Below are 19870 nucleotides of genomic sequence, written 5' to 3'. Positions count from 1 at the left end.
TCCAAGTTAATTAGTAATTCCACATATATATATATATATATATATACATACACATACAGCTAAAAGGAATGTGAAAAGGGTTTGGATCAAATGATTAGAAAAACCAAAGAAATACTTTAGAAGTCTCCGATAGAAACATACATATTATTGGGCATTGTCACCAAAACTCATGAACTCTCAGCATCAGTGAGACAATTTAGTTGCATCATGACAATGTCATGAGAAATCACTACAAACTGGATTATACCGCAGAGTGAAGCTTAACAAACGACATTTCTAAACATAACGGGATTACACTGCAGAGAACAGCCAACAATGGCAACATCCTAGTATAAACTTCAATTTTTAGCTCTGGCAGCATTGTTTCCCTCGATTCGGGCACGGTTATCCAGCTTCACGAAGCGTTTAAGGTCTTCAAATGGGAGAGATTCCGAGTCCTTCCGCCGCAGTTCACTCAGCGTTGGGCGTTTGTCTAGCAAGCGCCACAGCCAGTCTGGGTACTCAGAATCGGGCATTATCTTCGGATCAGTACCATCCTTGAGGATATTGGCTCCAACGACTGTCGTGCTCTTTACTTCATGGCTCATAAGTGAAGCTTTAGGCGCATCACTAGCGCCACCTTTCGGGCCCTTCTTTCCCTTGCCACTAGCTATTGCGAACCCTCTCACACCCACCAATTGAGCAGCCTTGTTAGTGATGCTGATTCCCCTTGAAAACCTCATGCGACTCATTGCTATAATTGTCTCCTTTGTGTCAATTTTTCTGTAGACAGGCATGGTCAAATACAGATATTTATGATATGAATCTGACTTGAATCACCAATCAAATAACATTTCCACGGGTATAACACAAAGGTGTGGAACATAATTGAATTAGGTAGAGTTTTCATCAATATAGCAGAATAGTATGAATAACTCAACCATTCTTTAAATACAAACTAAATAGATAAGAATCAAGTATTTCATCTTTCACTGTATGTCAAAAATAACAGGAGGATATTTAACCAGGATGGCAAACACAAAAATGTTCCACTCTCGCAAAATGGTTTCCAGTCTATAAGTGTTCCACTCCGGTCAGAAATAACAGGAGGATCTTTAACCAAGATGGCAAACACAAAAGAGTTCCACTCTGGCAACAATGTCTGCTAGAAGCAATGTGCACACGAAATGGTTCTTAAAATACAAACTAAATGGATTAGAATAATATTTTCACTTTTCGAGCATGAAAATATAACAAGAGATTCATCATCAACTAGGATGGCCAATTAGAAGAAAACCACAAAGAAGCACCAAAATGATCTACTCTAACAAATTAATATCTGCTGCAGCAGAGCACTTGAACTGAAAATCTTCATATTTTTTTGATGCCTTAAAAAAATTATAAGCATCTTGACAGGTCTCACAAAAACCCACACACACACACACCAAGGCCATCATCTAGGGAATAGAGGTGTGATCCATTCAAGGTAAACATGAAAATATCTAAAGTATGCCCTTCAAAGACAATCTACAAGACTCAAATTTTTCAAGATATAAAAGTTCTTTTCTCCCTTGATCCACGACAAAAGAAAAAAAACCTGATCTAAACCCCAAAACAACAAAATCACCCAAGGACAATTAGAAGTCAAATGACCAAGAACATGATCGTTCTTTACCTTCGCCCTAATCTCTTCAGAACTCCTAACCCCCCTCCCTCTATTCACCTAGAGCGGCTTTGAGTCCAAATAATGTGAAAGCAAGCTTATGCACTCCTATTTATCACCTGAGAAGAAAGCAAACCCTAATAGTATTTTAGTCATTTTGATAAGCAAAAATTTGCAAATCGTAAGATGGGCAGACCCATCCTGGTTGAATGGATAAATATATGATCCTATTAAAAGAAAAACATTCAGATTGGAAGTCATAAGAAAAGGTCTCGCTAAATAACGTTTAGGTTCAAGTACAACCTAACTGACATATACGCACAAAGACAACAACTTTGCGTGTGTTCGGTACGGATTTGATGATTCTTATGCCGGCTCAACTTCTAGACATGAGATGGACAAGGGATGAGTCTCTTCATCATACGGTACGTGGAGTTTTGTTAGCAATAGAAACACAAGATCAAAGAGAGAACAAGGGGAAACCAATCTTTGTATAGAATGTCATCGCAATCCCAAACCCTAAAAGATCAAAGGGAACTCTCAGCAGCCTGCTATCAGATCGCCAAACGATGCTACTCTATTACGATTTGAACCGCTATAAAGAAAATAAGAAGCTAATATGCCTTCAGAAACAACACAATCGCAAGCGAAAGAACGATTAAAGCAGAATGAACAGAGGGAAAGATCAAATATTTACCTTCGCCCTCATCTCTTGGGAACTCCCAAACGCTCGACGTCCGGAAGCGGCTTCGAAAGCGGCGAGGGGTTCAAACCCACCGCTCGCTCCTATTTATTGCAGAGAAGGAAGCTAACCTAATTTAGCTAATGTGAGGAAGGAAAACGTCCGATGAAAGAACACAGTGTCATCCCGCTAAATTGGGTTAATGGGCCGACAGTTATCAGATAATTGGGCCAAATTGGGCCAAAACCCAACCCTCAGCAAATTTCCAATATAACATAATAAATTTGGGATTAGCATATTAACCCCTATAAATTTAATATAACGCAATAATTTCTCAAAATATTAACAAAACATCCATCCAATCACGTTATTGTCTGAATTTAAAAATATATAAAAGCATATATTATAGATACAAAGATCACTTGAGATATAATAAGATAAGATAGGTGTGGAGTTAGATATTAAAGAAAAGCTTAGAAGTGATGGGAATAATAGAAGAAGAAAGAAATCAGCATATCTCAAACCTCGATATCGCAAAGCAGATTCAAGGATGGGGTTCTCGGTGAAAAGGAAAAGCTTTAATAAGTAATGATGCGCTTAACCGAGAAAGGAAAACTAATCATCGGATATAATCTCATCACGATTCCAATCCTAAAACTCGAATAAAGAAAATAAAACCCGAATCTGTCTTCCGAGACTACAAATCGCAAGCGAAGGAATGATGAAAGCAGAATGATCGAAGGACAAGATCAAATATTTACCTACGCCCTCGTCTCTTTGGAACTCTTCACGAACCCTCGACGATCTCCATTGGTGCACCTCTCGCCTAAAGCGAAAGGGGAAGACTCACTAAGGAAGTGAACCCTAAGGATAATTTAGCCAATATGAAAATTACTCGTATGATAGATGGAAGGACGGACGAACACGATGGCACGATACCATCTTGTTAGAATGGGCCAATGGGCTAAGGGTTGTCTCAGATAATTGGGCCAATTTGACTCCAAAATCCCTAAATATCTATCTTGTAATTGGGATTAGCATATTGAGCCCCATAAATTTAATATAAAGTAATAATTTCTCAAAATATTAACAATAATCATCCAAATAATTGACTTGTTTTTGTATGCATGCATGTAGGCAGAGGTTTCACAGCACTACTGCTTTGCTCCTTTCATGCAGAAGTACTATTCTCTCTCTAGATTGGTTGTATGTTTTCCTACTTAGGCATATAGTAGATTCATGAAGTAATTGTTGAACATTTGCTGTAGATCTTTTGTTGCAGAAGTGTCCTCTGTAACAGTTCTCACTGTCAAGCTTAGATGCATGGCATTCATCCAAAGCAAGAAGGTTATCACAGTCAAAACCATCTCATAATTCTCAGCCATCAAACAAGAAGCTAAGCATTTGATTGGAGTGCCATCTCCACTTCTACACAGAGAATTGGGATCATATTAAGGGATCACCAGCCAACATTAAGTTGAGGAAGATGGATCATACGGACTCAAAAAAGAAGGAATGCAGAAATACTTCACAAGAGTTCACAGAAGAGGTTGCGGATTTAGGAAGTAGAACAGTTTATATATGGCTATTGACAACAGTGAGATCACAAACTAGTACTATGATCCACAATGGAAATGGAAGGCTGCATCTTTCCGATGGATTTGGTCATCCATTCCATCTCTGTGATGATGACCTCTTCGGCAATTTGACTTGTTAGTATCTGTAAGAAGCATTTGTGATTTGGTAGTTGGTTTTGATCAATGTGTGTTGGCAGGCCTATCTTAGTTAACTCTCTAAATATTTGAAGAATCATGTTCTATATTCATAGCCAAATGCATCAATTATAGGTATTACGGTATCAAAGTTTGATTACTTAATAACAACAATAATAAAAAGTAACTAGGCCAAGAACGCATTGTAATTAAAGCAGAAAATTGAAGGTTCAGAAATGATCAGAAGATACAATATCCTTAAAGATGGGAACGTTGAAGGAATAAGTACGAGAGAATATCATAAGCACAATATGTTCGATATAACGTTTGTGTATATTTATGTCTTTCGATTTTGTTCATTCTTTACCTGGCATGTAGAGGACTATCAGACCATCTTACTTTTGTAAATACAAATTATGTGTCATCGTTAAGTAAAGATAAAATTTTTAAGAACATATTATCTAACCATGATTATATTGGGAGTCTTCTAGCTCCGCTGAGTAATGCAAAGTGTAAGCCAATATACCACCCTGAAGCTACTCGAATAGTATATAAGTGGATGAGCTTTTAAGGTATTCTCTAAGGCTAATTTGTTATCTTGTCCTGTAATGATGTTATGTTGAAGACTTTTGATCATGATAGATCACCTCGGATCTTTTGTCACACGTTTATGTTTGTAACATATTTTATTTTTTAAGTATTATTAATATGTTTACTTGTGAAATCTCGAGTTAAACATTTTCTATCCGAAGGTATCTTACAAAATAAAACGAACAGGAAATATCAAGTGAATGTGAATAGGAGATAACATTATTGATCAACCAACTACTTTTCTTGAAAATGGAGCTTCACGCTGGGCAGAGATGTCCATTATATAGATTGTGTTGTGCTCACAGAACTGTTGGCACAATGATCTTTTCAATACCTAAGCTATGGATATACATCGACAGTGTCGTCTTTCGGTAACATAAAATCTCCATGATGAATATGATACAAAACATGAAAACAAACCATCAATTCAACATAAAAAATGTTTACTTGATTAAGACTGGTAAGCAACAAAAAAAGAGAAACGTCTCCTATTTGCACTTCTGTGGATATGACTACAAAATGCAATCCTTGATTACATGAAAGTTTGCTTAACATGGAGAGTATGACTCTCAGCAAATCAGATAGCAGCAGTTTGTTTTGTGTTCATAAAACTCTTACCATATAATTGCCACCCCACAGCCAAGCACAAAAAAAAGCATTCTGCAATTGTTGTCGTTTTTAACACACAGTAAAATGGCCTTCATAAATCTCATGTCAATCTGGTGCCCAGATGTAAAAGGCTAGCTCATGAGGGAAGATACCTTCATAGGAAACACATTTCAAAGTGTCATTTGGCGGCTCGGCTAGCTCTAGAACAGTTTTTCCTGGTAAAAAGGAGGCAAAAGACATCGATAGGTTAGGTAATATCGATTACAGATTTTGCGTATAAATAGTACTGGCATGAAGAGTCAATAATCAAATAAAAATCCTCTTGTTGCACTTCCAGAGACATCTCTCATTGGCAATTTTCAGCATAATGAACTATGGAGTTTTAATTAAAAAAAGTCGTCTTTGGTTTTCGTACTTTTGATTCTGGCAACATTTGAGCAGAATACTGGATTGAATTAAGTTTACCAGTTGATACCAACACTTGTTTAAGCTAGCAAGAACAGCTAAATAAGCACAAGCAAAATAACTTATGTTAAAAGACTTAAAGATCGACAACAAGTATTCTGAATCAATAGACAATAACTTGAAGTGAAAACCGGTAATCGCCACACGATCTGAAGTTTAAAAAAGCAACGAATGTTGCTATTTAGCAGCCTTGGCAAAATCCTGACATACATTGGCTTTTCAGAATGATTAAATCACAAACAATTAGCTAAATCTCTCAAAAGAATTAGAACTCTTCCATGATTCTGAGAAACTATTTCCTTTTTACAAGGGAAGGATCACTAACATGACAAACTTCTTAAGATTTTGTACCAAGGAGTTACAGTCACAAGAGATCAAGCATAAAAGCTTTAGTACTGGGAAAGTGATACAACCACTTGCCTTTTCTGATGGTAAAATAGCTTTGGAATACCAACACCAGCAACTGTCTACAGCGAACAATGTCGAAGGCCTTTTGGCTCTCGAGGAAATCTTTGAATCTTGATGGCTACGGAAAAGGTTCCTCATCTCCTTCTCGGACAAATGGGAGTGAGAAAGACATATCTGCGAATCCCAACTCACCGCTCCCAAAAGAATCCCCATCTCCGCTCTTCCTGTATGCCTCGTGCAGGTGCAAGACATATTCCAAGTGCCAAAGTACCTCCCCCATCGTAGGTCTGTTCTTTCCATCATCTGCCAGACATTTCTCTGCAATCTCTCCAAACTTCTTCAGAGACTCCAGAGAGTAATCTCCTGCCAATCTGGGATCCACAATCGACTCAAGTGACCGTTGCCTTTGCCATCGCAGTGCCCATTCAGCCAGGTTTATTTGATCCTTCGGCAAACTTGGGTTTATCACTGGACGCGCACAAACAACTTCAAAGAGCACAACTCCAAAGGAATACACATCTGATTTTTGGGTTAACTGCTGCCTCCGAAAATATTCAGGATCAAGGTAACCAAAACTCCCTTTCACTGCAGTACTCACATGGGTCTGATCCAAAGAGGGACCAGCTCTTGACAACCCAAAGTCGGCCATCTTTGCAACAAAGTTCTCGTCTAACAAAATGTTTGTTGTCTTGACATCTCGGTGGATAATACCCCTGTCTGCACCAGTGTGAAGATAGTGTAGACCGCGTGCTGCACCAATGCATGCATCAACCCGCTGTTTCCATGATAAAGCTGGAAGAGCAGTGCCATAGAGATGGCTTCGAAGTGTCCCATTTGCCATGTACTCATAAACCAAAATCATCTCTCTTTGCTCCTCACAGTAACCGATCATCGCGACGAGATGCCGATGCCGAAGCTTTGACAGCATTTCGATCTCTGTTTCAAATTCTGCTAGGCCCTGCTGCGACTGTGGATTTCCTCGCTTCACAGCAACCGGTATCCCGTCATCAATCTCACCTTTGTAGACCTTGCCAAAGCCTCCAGTTCCGATGACCAAGGAATCGTCAAAGTTGCTTGTCGCAGCTTTAATTTCTGCTAAAGTGAATCTTCTACCAAGCCTATAAGAAGCTGCTAAACCATCATTGATCAAAGGCAGTTTGGATGTGCCAGCATTTGTGGTGCTTGCAATTGTCTCATGAAGGAAAAGCGGATGCCAACCAGGAGGATTCTCCTTAACACCATCTGCTTTCCTTTTCTGAATTCGGTGGCAATAAAAAACACATGCCATGGAAATGGTAACCACAGAAATAATACCACCGGTGGCTGCCCAAAGAACTTTACTTTTTGTCCTCTTTGTACCAAATCCTTCCCCACCAGTACCAATCCTCTCTGAAACATGAGCTAAATTTCCATTCCTGCTGAGCTTGAAGATCTCCACACCGTTGAGGATCGCATCAATACCCAAAGCACCTATCGATGAATCAGGCCCTAGCTGAAGCCAAAGGGTGTCTATCTGCTGTGGTACAATATCAACATAGTCTTCATGGTAGGCTTTGTTCATCCCTCCTGCTCGCATAAACACATCGTATTCTTCTGCCGCAGTTTTATTATTGATGTAGATTCTGAAAATTCTCTGGTTTTGCTTGTCATAGATCAACTCACAGAAGTGCAACCGGACCAAGTAGTCAAAGTTGGGATCTATGTCAAACCTCCATGAGACATTGAATCTCTTCTCAACAACTTCATTATCAGACATTATTCTGGCTGTCTCATAAACCAATAGAGGTGCAATCGAAGAGTCATTAACTGATGAATAGCTTATCTTGGATGTACTACTAATTGCAGTAGCAGCATTCACAGAAAACATAAATCCATCATCCGGCTCCCATGTTCTCCACAGATCTCGATCTTTGCTTGGCTCAAGTGCCGGCCCTCCAACATTTAACCGGTACATCGTCTCAATTCCAAGGTCATTCATACTCAAAGGAACCTTCTCCTTGCTGCCTACTCTGTTGACAGAGTCAACAAACAAGTTGTTGTGTATTTCGAAAACCTCCATGGCATTGACAAATGCAAATGACCCTGAGTTCGGTACAAACCGAATTTGCAGTTCACTTGAACTGATGTAAAGGAAGTACTCTTTCACCAGGGAAGTAATGACCGAGTTGTTTGTGGTGCTCCGACATGAGATTTCTGCCGGCACATTGAACTTAGAAACCAACTTGAGCTCGTTCGCGGTTACATCAAACACTGAATCATTGACATTCAAATTTACAAACGAGAAGGGGTAGAAATGAAGCCTCAAGCAGTAACTCCCAGAAGACACATTGAAGCCATAGTGAGATGGAGTATCAAATATTCTAGCAGTCTTATACAAGGACTGGTAAACGGAGTTTTCTTCCACTGTGGAAGTCGATGCAGTAGTTCCAGGATAGCTCAGGGAAAAACCATCACCGGAAGAATCTCCAACCCATTTCCTACCATTAGCATCAGTGGTGCTATAATTAGAACCACAATCGACCAGAAAGCTGTTCGCTTGAGCATTTCCAGTTCCAAAAGAAAATGATGCAAGACCCAGAAAAAGAAGCCCAAGAAACGTCATTCTCTGATCCAATCCAAATCTTTATCTGCTACCAAGCATCCTTCAAGAAGATCTACCAGCGATGCTTAAGAACATAAAAATTAGAACAGCAAAGAGACAGAAAAACGAGAGTTTTCCTTTTGAGATGCTCCCAAAACCCAGAAATCCGAGGAATTGACGTGAACGAGGCAAGATCTAAGACGATGAAATCCTTGACACGATCAACCGATCCGTACAGATCTCCCTCCTGTTGCGTCTGATACACCAGCTTTTCTATTCATCCGAGCAAAATAGCTTACAGATCTGATGCGAAACGGTCCTCCGACCAAGAACAAACTGAGAACCCAGCAAAGACCGGCGAAAAGAAGCGATCTTTGCGATAAAGGCAGGAACTTTCTCGTCCCTGCGTACCTTGCGACGACGAGAAGCCCACCCAGAGAGTAGATGCTCGGTGTACCGCAGATGGATCTCCTCCTTTATGACAGGAGTGTCCAGGGCTCAGTGGGTCTTCCCAGCTGCAGCATTTGCTTGCAGGAGGCTCAAAACTTGAGCTCCAGGCATCACTTTGGCTTTACTATCGCTCTCTCTCTCTCTCTCTCTCTCTCTGCTGCAGCTGTGACAGGGGATGTGGGTGCTGACATCACCCAAGTGAGGGAGAATCCACACTGAGGGTGATGGGGCACATGCTGTTGCTGCTGTCTGCGGGTGGATCATCACAACCACTGTCGACAGACTTATCTCTCTTTGGCTTTTCTTCTTCGTCATAACTCAGCTACATATATCCATCCCTGTTATGTGAATCACCCTCGCTCACAAGGTTTTGCCCCGTCCAATCTCTTCGTCACTGAACATCCAATTTCTTGATCCATCACAACCTTACTCGACTCCATCCGGAGTCTGTCACAAACATGCATCCATGCTAAACATGTCCGCTGCTTCGATCCTTACAAAACAGTGCACCTCTTGATCTATCAATGGATGGGAGCTTCATATCATTTTCCCAACACGCAGTAAGAAGCACAACACATTTGCATGGAACTTGAACGACTGGGGACCGTGTGCTCTGGCACAACATCATGCCATGATTCGTGTGGAATGTGGTTTTCCATGTTGCTCGGTGGCTGGAAATGCCAGCCAAGAACAGAGAAAACTATTTTGCCTCCGGGCCATGTCTCTGTCATGGGAATTGCTCCCAGATTCAGACCTTCAGTAACAATCATAGGCCCTAGAAATTTCTACATTATTATGACATAGAGAAATGATGTGGAGATTTGAAGAATCTTGAGAGTGTTTCATAAGATTTAGGACAACCAATCATGGCAGAGGTTGAACTATTGGAAAGATTCCTTGGGGCCTTATCTTTATTAATGGCTGTAGCAGAAATGAGGCATGTGAGGTGTTGTTGGCTGAGGTGACTTTGGTTTGCCCCCTTTTTTTTCTTCTTATATTTACACTTTGGAGTTGCAATTAATATGAAAAATGCATGGGAAGATGACACATTTTGGACCTGCAATTGATATGATAATGACTTGGGAAAAACATGCATAATATGGATTAGAATTTAAAGTATTGAAAAAGGAAATGGATACTGAGTTGGGAAGAGCAAATATAATTCAATAAACCCAAAATTGCATATATACACATCTTCATCATACTCCAAAGTAATTACTGTACTTTGCCTCTTTAAGTTTACGTTTAATAAACCAACATCTATAGCAAATCTACACACAACTATCTTCTAATTACACTCGGCAATCATACAGCAAAATTGAACAAGATATAAACCATCTTCCATTGATCTGCCCTCTTTTTTTGTCTACAAATAATACCGATTCACACGAACCAGATATGATAATTATTCATAAACAGCATCTGTTACAATAAAACAAACATTCTTTATGCTTGCGACCCCAAACTGCGATGAACAAGTACCTGTTGGCTCCAAACAGCGGGCATTCAACTGCAGCAAAACCACTTCCGCTGAACCAAATCAAAATATAGTGGTTAGTTAAAAGAAGAACAGAGCACTGTGCTTGTGACGACAGAAAGCAGCAAATGACTGTTTCAAGCTAGTTTGAGTTTGAAATCAATATCATCATGGATAGGAGTGCAAAAATAATATAAATATGGGTTTTCGATCTTTTTCTTTCCTAATCATTAGATCCAAAGTTCAGTAATGATTAAGGAACAGAAAAGCATAAGTTAGGATCATACACTTTTTCTTCGATACTGATAGGTATCATCTTGTTGGAAACCACTTGCATCATTTCTTGGTGGTGTTGCTGTTGCCCCGGAGTTAGCCCCTGTCTTCTTTTCATCCCGAGCTTTGTTGAATATAACAGTGAACCCCTCAGCTGAGGCAGGATTGTTGACATCCCACTCTCCAAACTTGGGCAGTGGTTGACCCTTCTCCTGATGCACTCGAAAGATAAAAGACTGAATGAAAACCGAAACTGTAAATAGGTGAGGAAGAAGCTTGAAGTAGCAGCATTAATCAAGAAAACAATTGCTAGTTAATTTTAAATGACAGTGAAGAATCTGTGGTCATTGGTTAACCAGTCAAACCAAGGACCATCATATCTATTCTTTCTAAAAAAATATTTTTAAGATCTTCCTTTACTATAGGTCTTCTCTCATTTTTATCCTCGTTAGAACTATTCTTAATGGTTCATAGATGTATAAATTTTCTGTTCGATCATTATTACAAACCCATACATTTACGTATCTGAACATCCTCTCAACAACCTAACTTTTTGTATAATATCTTCCACCTCATCTAACATAGGTATACACGCTTTAAATGAAAAAAGAAACACATTTCTCAATTTTCCCAACAGAACATCCATTCTGTTGAATTACTGACCCACCGGATGTCAGTGAGAGGATTGTAGCTTGGAAATTGAATGTATTAGCATCTAAGGTTACAATTATTAGAACAAAGAGTAAGGATCATCTCATAGCAGAGTAGCAATCAACAGGCAATCTTCTTCAACTTCTCACTATTAAAAAAAAAAAAAAATCGAACAACCTTAGGAACTACACAAGTTAAAAAACAAAACAGCTTATGAGCACACTGCAGTTAAGCTATGTTAGCATGTCTGTAACCACATGTCTCTTTGTTATAGTTATTCCTAGTTCTCAACACAGAAGATTATCACAAGTTTTTGGAGTCTTTATTCCTTGAATAAACTTCAATTATCTTCTTAAATAATTTTTAATTCAGTTGAGTACTCCCATAAGCAAGAGTTTGAAAAGCAAAGGTTCACTCAAGTACTTGAAAGCACAATAATCCTTCTCATAAGTATAACAAAGTAAAAACTTTGAAAAGAAACACTTCATTCAAACCCATAATTCTTTTGACATGAAAGTACAACAACGTTGAAGATTGAGAAGGCAACATACGTAAACTATAAAAAAACCTAACAAATCGGCATGTAAGATGAAATCTGTAAGATCAGGCATTGGCTTATTTATTTATTTCTCCCAGAATTATGCTTTAGCTGGCAACTCAACCGGCAATAAAACAAGTTCACTATTGCTTCAATAATAAAGAAAATCATTGTTCCTTCAGTGGATGTGGTAATAAAACCTAATTGAACCAACATTCCAGTATCTTCTGCAGCTTATTATGTTAGTTCTTCATTGTTCCATTTTGGATATGCTTTAACAAATTAGGTCCAAATCACCCTTGGAATTTCCCAAAAATAAGAGACATGTTTGATAAGAAACATCATGCCAAAATTAATTTTTCTAATTCCCGCTTGGAGAAGAAAGGACAAGGAGTGTATGGAAACAAATCAACACCATCCTCTTACATTCAATGTGAAGCTTGACAGTAGGCGCTAAGCTCAAGAAAGTGAGAAGAATGATATACCTAATTCTAGGTAGCTGCTTATCCAAATATAACTAAATTACATATCAACAGACATTTCGCGGACCTGTAAACCTTTTCAAGTTGAAGTCTGTATAAGAACCTGTAGTCAGCACTCTAGGTCAAACAATCTATTCAGACACTCCAATTTGAAGTCTTGGGTTAACAGAAAATTATCTTACACAAACAGGTAATGCATGTCTAGATTTCAAACTCCTAACATAAAGCCAATCAACTGAATTACTTTACATCTTGCACATAGAACATGAAAATGCATCAGAAGTACTAATTCAACAAAAAAGCACAAAAGATGAAAGACGACACATCATAAAAAAACTGGGTTTTACAGAAATAAACCTAAAATCGTCGATTTCTACATATATGTAAGAACAATCAAGTTCCATAACCTATCAAATCGATACACCACAGTCACTCTCCCACAACATTCTGCCCATCCCCAAACGGGACAGGAACCAGTAGGCGGACCTAAACAAACTCACTCATTTCCCTCGATTAGGAAACTCCGAGTAAAGTATCACACTTGCTTGCATAATCAACATCCGATTCATCGATGTCGAAGAAAGAAGAAAGACGAACACTAAAGCACCTACCGATTGCAAGAAGAACGCCACCCGTGGGCTAACTCGACCGAAAAGGGATCACAAGTCGCACAGGAAGTCCATAGGAGGATAGGATCGCTTACCGAAGACATGATCGACGAGATCGGACGGTAGGGAAGCCCGAGAGATCGGAGGGAAGGAGGAAAGAGGTAGGCGGATTGAGCACGAGGAGCGACGCCTTTTCTCCTCTCAAGACGACTGGTTTATATATATACATACATATACATATATATATATATATATATATATATATATATATATATATATATATATATATATATATATATATATATATATATTGTTTTCCATCATTCTACCGAATCTAAAAGTTCTAGTTTCCCCCATGGGTATACCATAATCACTAACCTGCGGGACCCTATAAAGTCTTGTGGAGATTCTCCAATCACGTACGGGTACGAATAAGGGGCTCGATTATCTCACAACCCGAATACGATAACAGCGGGAACCTTTCGCCGTTTGTTTCGGCCGACGAGACAACGGCGCGCTTGGCGTCGTGACCTCCACCGGATGGCGACTAGCCGTTGGATCGGAGAGTCGCCGCTTTAAGATTCGCGTTATGACGGCCGAAGAAAATAGCGATGTGGGCCGACGTCAGAGTCGGCGCACGTCGGGAGCCTCTTTCCTGTGCGTTGGAAGATTGGCCACCAAGATTTTGACTTTGACCATGGAAATATTTCTCCTTTTTATTTTTCTTTTCGATATTTCTTAATAGCTACAAAAATACTAATGGAAATGCAACCTATTTAACTTCGGGAAACATACGAAGACTGATACTGCAAATGCATGTCCATAGAAACTGTAAACAACAACAATGTGAGACTACTGACATCAAAGGTACAACACGAAGTTTAAAGTTGAACCATGGTCGGTGATGATGCACTCTTATTTTATTCGTACATAGAAAGCAAGCACAGCACGTGAATTCTTTTATTTCCTCACTTGGAAAAGTCAATCCGAAGACCGCCGACGGACACCTTTCCTTTGCCTGCCTTCGGCACGATGGTGACGAGCACGCTGTCGTCGTCCTCCGCGCCGATGTCCTCGAGAAGGTCGGTGATTCCCAGACACAGCCTCGTCTTCAGCTTATTCTCATCCTTGCGGTGCTTGTGCTTGTGCGGGACGTTCACGAAGCTGCCGGCGAACTCGCTGGCCCCGGCCGTGATGCCGTCGCCCTCCGTCGCGTTCACGAAGACGTCGAACTTGATGAAGTAGTCGCGGTCGAACTCGATCCCCTCCACTATGAGTATCTCCTCCTCATCTTCCTTCTCCTTGCCGCTCCTCCCCACCTTGGGCCTCTTCACCGTCACTTTGACCGGGGATTCCAGCGTCACAGGGAACTGCACCTCCGCGGTGGCTTTCAGCGATCTGCTGGCGGCTTTCCTCGCCTTGGCGAGCTTGGGAGTCGGTCGGGCGTTCACCCATGGGATCTTCACGTCTTGGTACGTGTAGCGCAGCCAATCGGTCTCCAAGCAGTCCTTGACCGTGACCCGAACTAAGTCGGCGTTCTCGTCGTAGAAAAGGAAGGAAGCTTTGAGCCAGTCCGAGTCATTGAAGTCCTGGTGCTTCCTGCTGAGCTTCTTCCACAGGTACCACATGCGGTCGATGTTGGCGTGGTGGGCGAAGAAGATGGGGTCGCGCGCCGCGGCGTAGAAGGTGCCCATGTTCTCGAAGTTGGGCTGGGTGCGGTCGCCGGTCCACAAGTGCACGTTGTTGTGCGGCATGTTCTCGACGGAGCCCGCGCCAGGGTTAGGCTGTTCACCGGCACGGTAAGCTGAGCCTAAGAACAGCAACGGCGTCTTGCCGTTGGAGAAGACTTGGCGGTACATGATCTTGAGGTTGTGATCGATTTGCTGGGCGTCGGGGAAGGTTGGGTCGGTTCCATTGTAGTCGAGGTCGACAAGGACAGGAGGTTGGTGCTTGGCGTCGCGAAGTTTGTCGTAGAGGGGTGACGAAGGATCGGCGTAGATCGAAGGCAGCATCATTCCGCCGGGTGCGTCCCAGTTCCAGAAAGGGAGCGAGAAGGTGTCGTCGCCGATGAGCTTGCCGAGGATCCTCTCGTTGAAGTAGAGGTACAAGCGGTGCCAGGGGAAGAAGAGCCAGCTGTTGTGGACTTGGATCTCAAGGTCGGGGAAGCCGATCTGGTCGTAAGCGCCGTCGCAGTAGGCGCAGTGGACGTCGGCCTGCTGCATGAAGTTGCGAGGGTCATCGGCCGGGAGCTCCTTCATGAGCTCGATGGCCTTCTTGTACTTGGCCAGGTACTCGGGGTCAACCAAGTGGGCGGCGGGGCGGACGCGGAGTGGGGAGGACGGCGACGGCCGCTTGAAATCCACAATCTTCGCACCGGGACGGTAGGGCGGGCAGCAGTTGACGATTGGCACGCCGGTGGGGAGGTCGGCAGGGCCGCACTTGGAGAGATCAGGGGCCTGAATGGGGTTAGCGAGGGCGGCTTTATCGAACCCGCCAAGGCCAGCGGCGGCTCCGCAGAGCCCACCGAGGCCCACGAGCACGTCGCGTCGGTCGACCTTAGCAGCGATCTCGTGCTCCTCGCCTGCCTTGCATGCGATGTTGGGACGAACATGGAGTGCTCTTCTGGTAGGGTAGGGGAAGACAAGCCCCTTGCTGCGGAAGGGGCATGCAAAGGAGTTGGAGGAAGCGGAGATGGTGGCAGGGTGAGGAGCCGAATAAGGAAGGCCGGCCATGGTCGTCGCTTTGGACTGGTAATCGATGTGGGACTGGGAGGGACGTGACCTACTTATAGTGGGAGAGAGACGGGGAGCCTGCATGCGCACAGCATGCTGACATTTGCATGACTTTTTGGTTACGTGCAGTTCGGTCCTACACATGAATTTGGAGAGCAACGTGTGACTAAATGGGGCAAGTTAACATCGAGGTTTAATTACGTGCTGGAGTTCTCTTGTCATTATTGTGCCAGTTTGCTAGGTTGGTGTTAGAACCCAACTTCTTAGAAGATGATCCATCTTAAGAGATTAATCCACACCATTATATATATATATATATATACATACATATATATACATATATATATACATACATATATATATGAATGTTAACAAGATTTGTCAGGAAGCACAATGGGAACAAACGTTGGAGTGCATTAACTAGAAGGAAGGGAAATGTAGGCAGAGAAAAGTCTAAATGCTGTGTCTGACTTGACGACGATGAAGGAAAGAGTTCCCATGAGACCAGCAGCTCCTATTGGGGAAGGACTCTTGATGTGGATAGAGACAGGACTTCATGAATGGGATGGCTCCTGTGAAAAGTAGTTCTTGTGAAGGAAGGAATAATGAATGAGAGGATGTTATCTACCGGCATGAATAGTGATTTTTTTTTCTTTCTTTATATCATGCGATTAGGTGAGTTTTTGTTAAAGCAATGAAATTGAAGTATCATTAAATGCATTGACAACTATGAAGATGTGGACTTTTCTTGTGCTCTACTTTCAATGGCTAGACTTGTTTCCGTCCTCTGGTTTGTGTGTGCGTGTTGGAATATATTGCACGTTTCTTCTCTCTCCTGTTCTCTTTTCTCTATCTTTGTTGCTTTACCTAACATCCTATTCAGTCAGCTGAAAATGACTGGATAAATGCCATCACAAAGATAAAGTTGAATCCTTTTACTTGTATCAAAATGATAGGATTCATCCCACCAATTAAGATTGATACTGGAGCTCAAATGGCTTATCTGAATCTTCAATGTGAATTGGGGTTTGGAAGCATCCTCCAACCAAACACAGTCTTCGAGTTGTTATTTGCTAAGAGACACTCAAGCTGAGCTCTAATTATCTAAGAACATTTTTTGGAGACTAAGAACAGTTCGAAGTTGGAAGGATTGGTATTGAAACATCCATGTCATCTAGTGACATAAAGTAACACTTTCTCATCGCACTCACATTTATCAACCAAAGATTTGGTTGTTGAAACTTGAGCTGGATTCAGATAATATTCAGTTCATCCAATAGTGAAGCTTGGTCAACTTGCTGTTGATTCCTTGAAACCATGTTCTCTGACTTGGCACCAGATCATAACTTGTACAGGATAAAGCCAATAGTGTCCAATCAGTATCAGTATCAGTTTCTTCATCGCTATTTGCATTGTTCATGAGATAATAACCTCTATAATTTAAAGTTGATGTCCTTTTTGATCCAACCTAAGGTCCTCGACTGCTTTGTTCTCATCTTAATGTCGCTACTTCAGCCTAGTTAGTTCACATGCCACTATCAGTCGATGCATGTTTGCTGCTACATGGCTACTGATCTACCAGAGGAGTGCGACATGTTACCAAATCATACCTTCCATGGGATGAAGCTGTACATCTCTTGAATTGTTGGGTGTCTCAATGCACCTCGTTCAGAGATACATCAATGAGGTTGCTGCCATGAAAGAAGAAGGTTTTGTGGTTTCAGGGCTTGTTGTCTTATCACAAGTTGTTTTTACTCCTCCACCATGCTAAACCTAATTGGAAATCAAACACAATGAGATCTAAAGATCACAAATGATAATTAGCTTTTATGCTATCAAGGAGGCAGGTGAAGCATAACTTTGACTATTCTTATCAAGATAGGACATGCTTGGAAGTACTGCTTACATTAGAGGCCAGTGGAAGTCTTTATAAGCAGCAGTACTTCCGCATGATGGATGGAAAAGAGCCTCTGAAACACATCACACAGAATACTGTGCATATTGTCGATGTCTATCTTAACTTTGATCCGTGTGGAATATGTCATACTCTTTGCATTGAATTACTAGCTCGTGTAGTTGCAGATCAGCATCGAACATATAACATGTCTCCTCGAGGAGGAAGGAGGCAGAGCAAAAGTATCCACAGCTAGACAAACTTGACTCTTCCACAAGAGTAATGCGATTGCTTGCAGACATACCTTACACGGACCAAAAGGTCAAAGAGTTATGTTCTTTAGTGGTGAGCAATCTAGGATTGGTGCATGCCATTTAGAAGACATGGTCATATGCGTGGTCTACACACCATGCAAGTTGGCAACGTGCTTGGGAACTCCATGTTCATTGCCTTTGATGACTCGGAGAAAGCGTCAATTGCGTCCATTGATGGATAAAATCTAACATGTTGAGGATGTTCTTCGTATAGAATAGGCTTTCGAGTTCGTCTCCTTTTCTCTCTTATGCCTGCATCCGAAGTTTCTGCTGAATTTTCAATTCAACCTAAAGATTAGGTAATAGTATCTCATGTAATTTTATAATATTTTTGGGCACTTCTTCTTCTTCTTCTTCTTCGATAAGAACTAATATTTTTATTATGGGTTATTGTAATAAAATAAAAGATCTTAGTTGACTTGTTTAATTTTATAAAGGGTAAATGACAAAGATATGATTGGGACTTAAGACTGTCCGATCCAATCTTTCATCGCCTATTTTTAAAGATTATGTTGGAGTTTTTATAATTTAATCTATTTTGAACAACGTGTCTATTTCTTTGGTGGAATCTTCGTACATGAGATCACGTTGAATTGACGTGATCTCATGTACGGTGGGCGTGGCGGCGGTGGTGGTTGCCGACACCGATTGGGTCCGTCAACGGGAGATCTGATCCGTGAGCACTGCACTTAAAGCTTTTTCTGTGTTGTTTTACCCCGTAACGCGCAGAGAGAGAGAGAGAGAGAGAGAGGGTAGGAATGGATGATACCAACGTTGTGTTTGTGTTGGAGAAGAGAAAAGAGAGAGGAGAGTGAGTGTGTGAGAGAGAGAGAGAGGTCTTTAGTTCACTGTCAATGCCAGCTCGACCAGCATTGAGAGAGAGAGAGAGAGAGAGAGAGAGGGAGAGTAAAAAAAAATTAATATCGATGATAATAGCATTGTAAAATTACCTTTTAAACCTTGATTTATCGTTATTTTTCATACGTAACAACAAATATGATATTTTCGTCGTTAAATATTTCATTCTTACGATTACGAGGATCATCCCGATGTAATTTTTGAATGTATAAAGATCGATATACTAAAGATAATTAATTACATAAATAATATATAATTAATCGAATTGCTTCCCGATTCAGATCGGATAACTATGGTTGCAGTTGTCATCATCACCGACTGGTCCAAGAGAGAGCAGAAAAGTCTAGGAGTGCAATCGATGGTACAGAGAATGCTCATCGCTTTTGAAGACTCTTTGGCAAAGCTTTAAAGTGGAAGAATATATGCAACCGAGAAGCTGCTCGCTGAAGCTCCCATGTCATTCCTAGTCCACGTACATCTCTCTTCCAGAGCTGCATGATGACCTCCATGTTCTAACAGGCCACTGCTTGTGGAAAGAGATTTATTCTCCGCATAAGTAAAGGTGAGAGCACTACGAGAAGAACACAAGAAGTTTCCTCTACAAAGATGAGCATCTCTACCTATCATCTACAACAATAAGAATAAATTATATATTTTAATGCTAATTAAATAGTGAATACAAGCTATCCATTTTTCCTCGGATACACAAAATACATTACTGGAAGAATATAAATCAACTTTCTCTCATAAAAAAAATATGATTATGAACATTCAAAACATCAATTGTTTCCGCGGAAAAGATAAAAATTATGTTTATTTCATGAGGTGAAAATCTGAAGTATTTAATATTTTTAATAAGTTTAAATATCTTGTCGAAAAGCATATTGATCAATATAGATTGTT

General features: G+C 41.0%; 3 protein-coding genes across 4 annotated transcripts; all 3 read right to left on the bottom strand.

Moving 5' to 3' along the window:
* Positions 1–94: 94 nt before the first annotated feature.
* LOC135643562 (large ribosomal subunit protein mL54-like) lies at positions 95–3228 on the bottom strand. Of its 2 annotated transcripts, XM_065160654.1 has the most exons (3): positions 3086–3210; positions 2340–2428; positions 95–762 (listed from the first exon to the last, which is right to left on the bottom strand). In XM_065160654.1, the coding sequence occupies exon 3, from the start codon at positions 729–731 to the stop codon at positions 339–341; it is 393 nt and encodes a 130-aa protein (XP_065016726.1). In that variant the 5' UTR covers positions 732–762; positions 2340–2428; positions 3086–3210; the 3' UTR covers positions 95–338. The 2 variants fall into 2 exon arrangements, with proteins under 2 accessions (XP_065016726.1, XP_065016725.1); XM_065160653.1 differs by lacking the exon at positions 2340–2428 and having other exon boundaries at positions 3086–3228.
* A 1865-nt stretch (positions 3229–5093) lies between these two features.
* Positions 5094–10094, bottom strand: LOC103990731 (probable receptor-like protein kinase At1g30570). Its single transcript, XM_065160247.1, has 2 exons — positions 6122–10094; positions 5094–5451 (listed from the first exon to the last, which is right to left on the bottom strand). The coding sequence occupies exon 1, from the start codon at positions 8709–8711 to the stop codon at positions 6228–6230; it is 2484 nt and encodes an 827-aa protein (XP_065016319.1). The 5' UTR covers positions 8712–10094; the 3' UTR covers positions 5094–5451; positions 6122–6227.
* A 3876-nt stretch (positions 10095–13970) lies between these two features.
* LOC103990742 (polyphenol oxidase, chloroplastic-like) lies at positions 13971–15944 on the bottom strand. The gene has a single exon (XM_009409989.3). It carries the CDS (start codon positions 15899–15901, stop codon positions 14138–14140), a length of 1764 nt encoding a protein of 587 aa, XP_009408264.2. The 5' UTR covers positions 15902–15944; the 3' UTR covers positions 13971–14137.
* Between the last annotated feature and the right edge of the window lie 3926 nt (positions 15945–19870).

This window comes from Musa acuminata, chromosome BXJ3-7 (assembly GCF_036884655.1).
Source record: "Musa acuminata AAA Group cultivar baxijiao chromosome BXJ3-7, Cavendish_Baxijiao_AAA, whole genome shotgun sequence".
Lineage (NCBI taxonomy): Eukaryota > Viridiplantae > Streptophyta > Magnoliopsida > Zingiberales > Musaceae > Musa > Musa acuminata.
The sequence above is the reverse complement of the archived record's forward strand: the minus strand, read 5'-3'. Positions and strand labels throughout refer to the sequence as shown.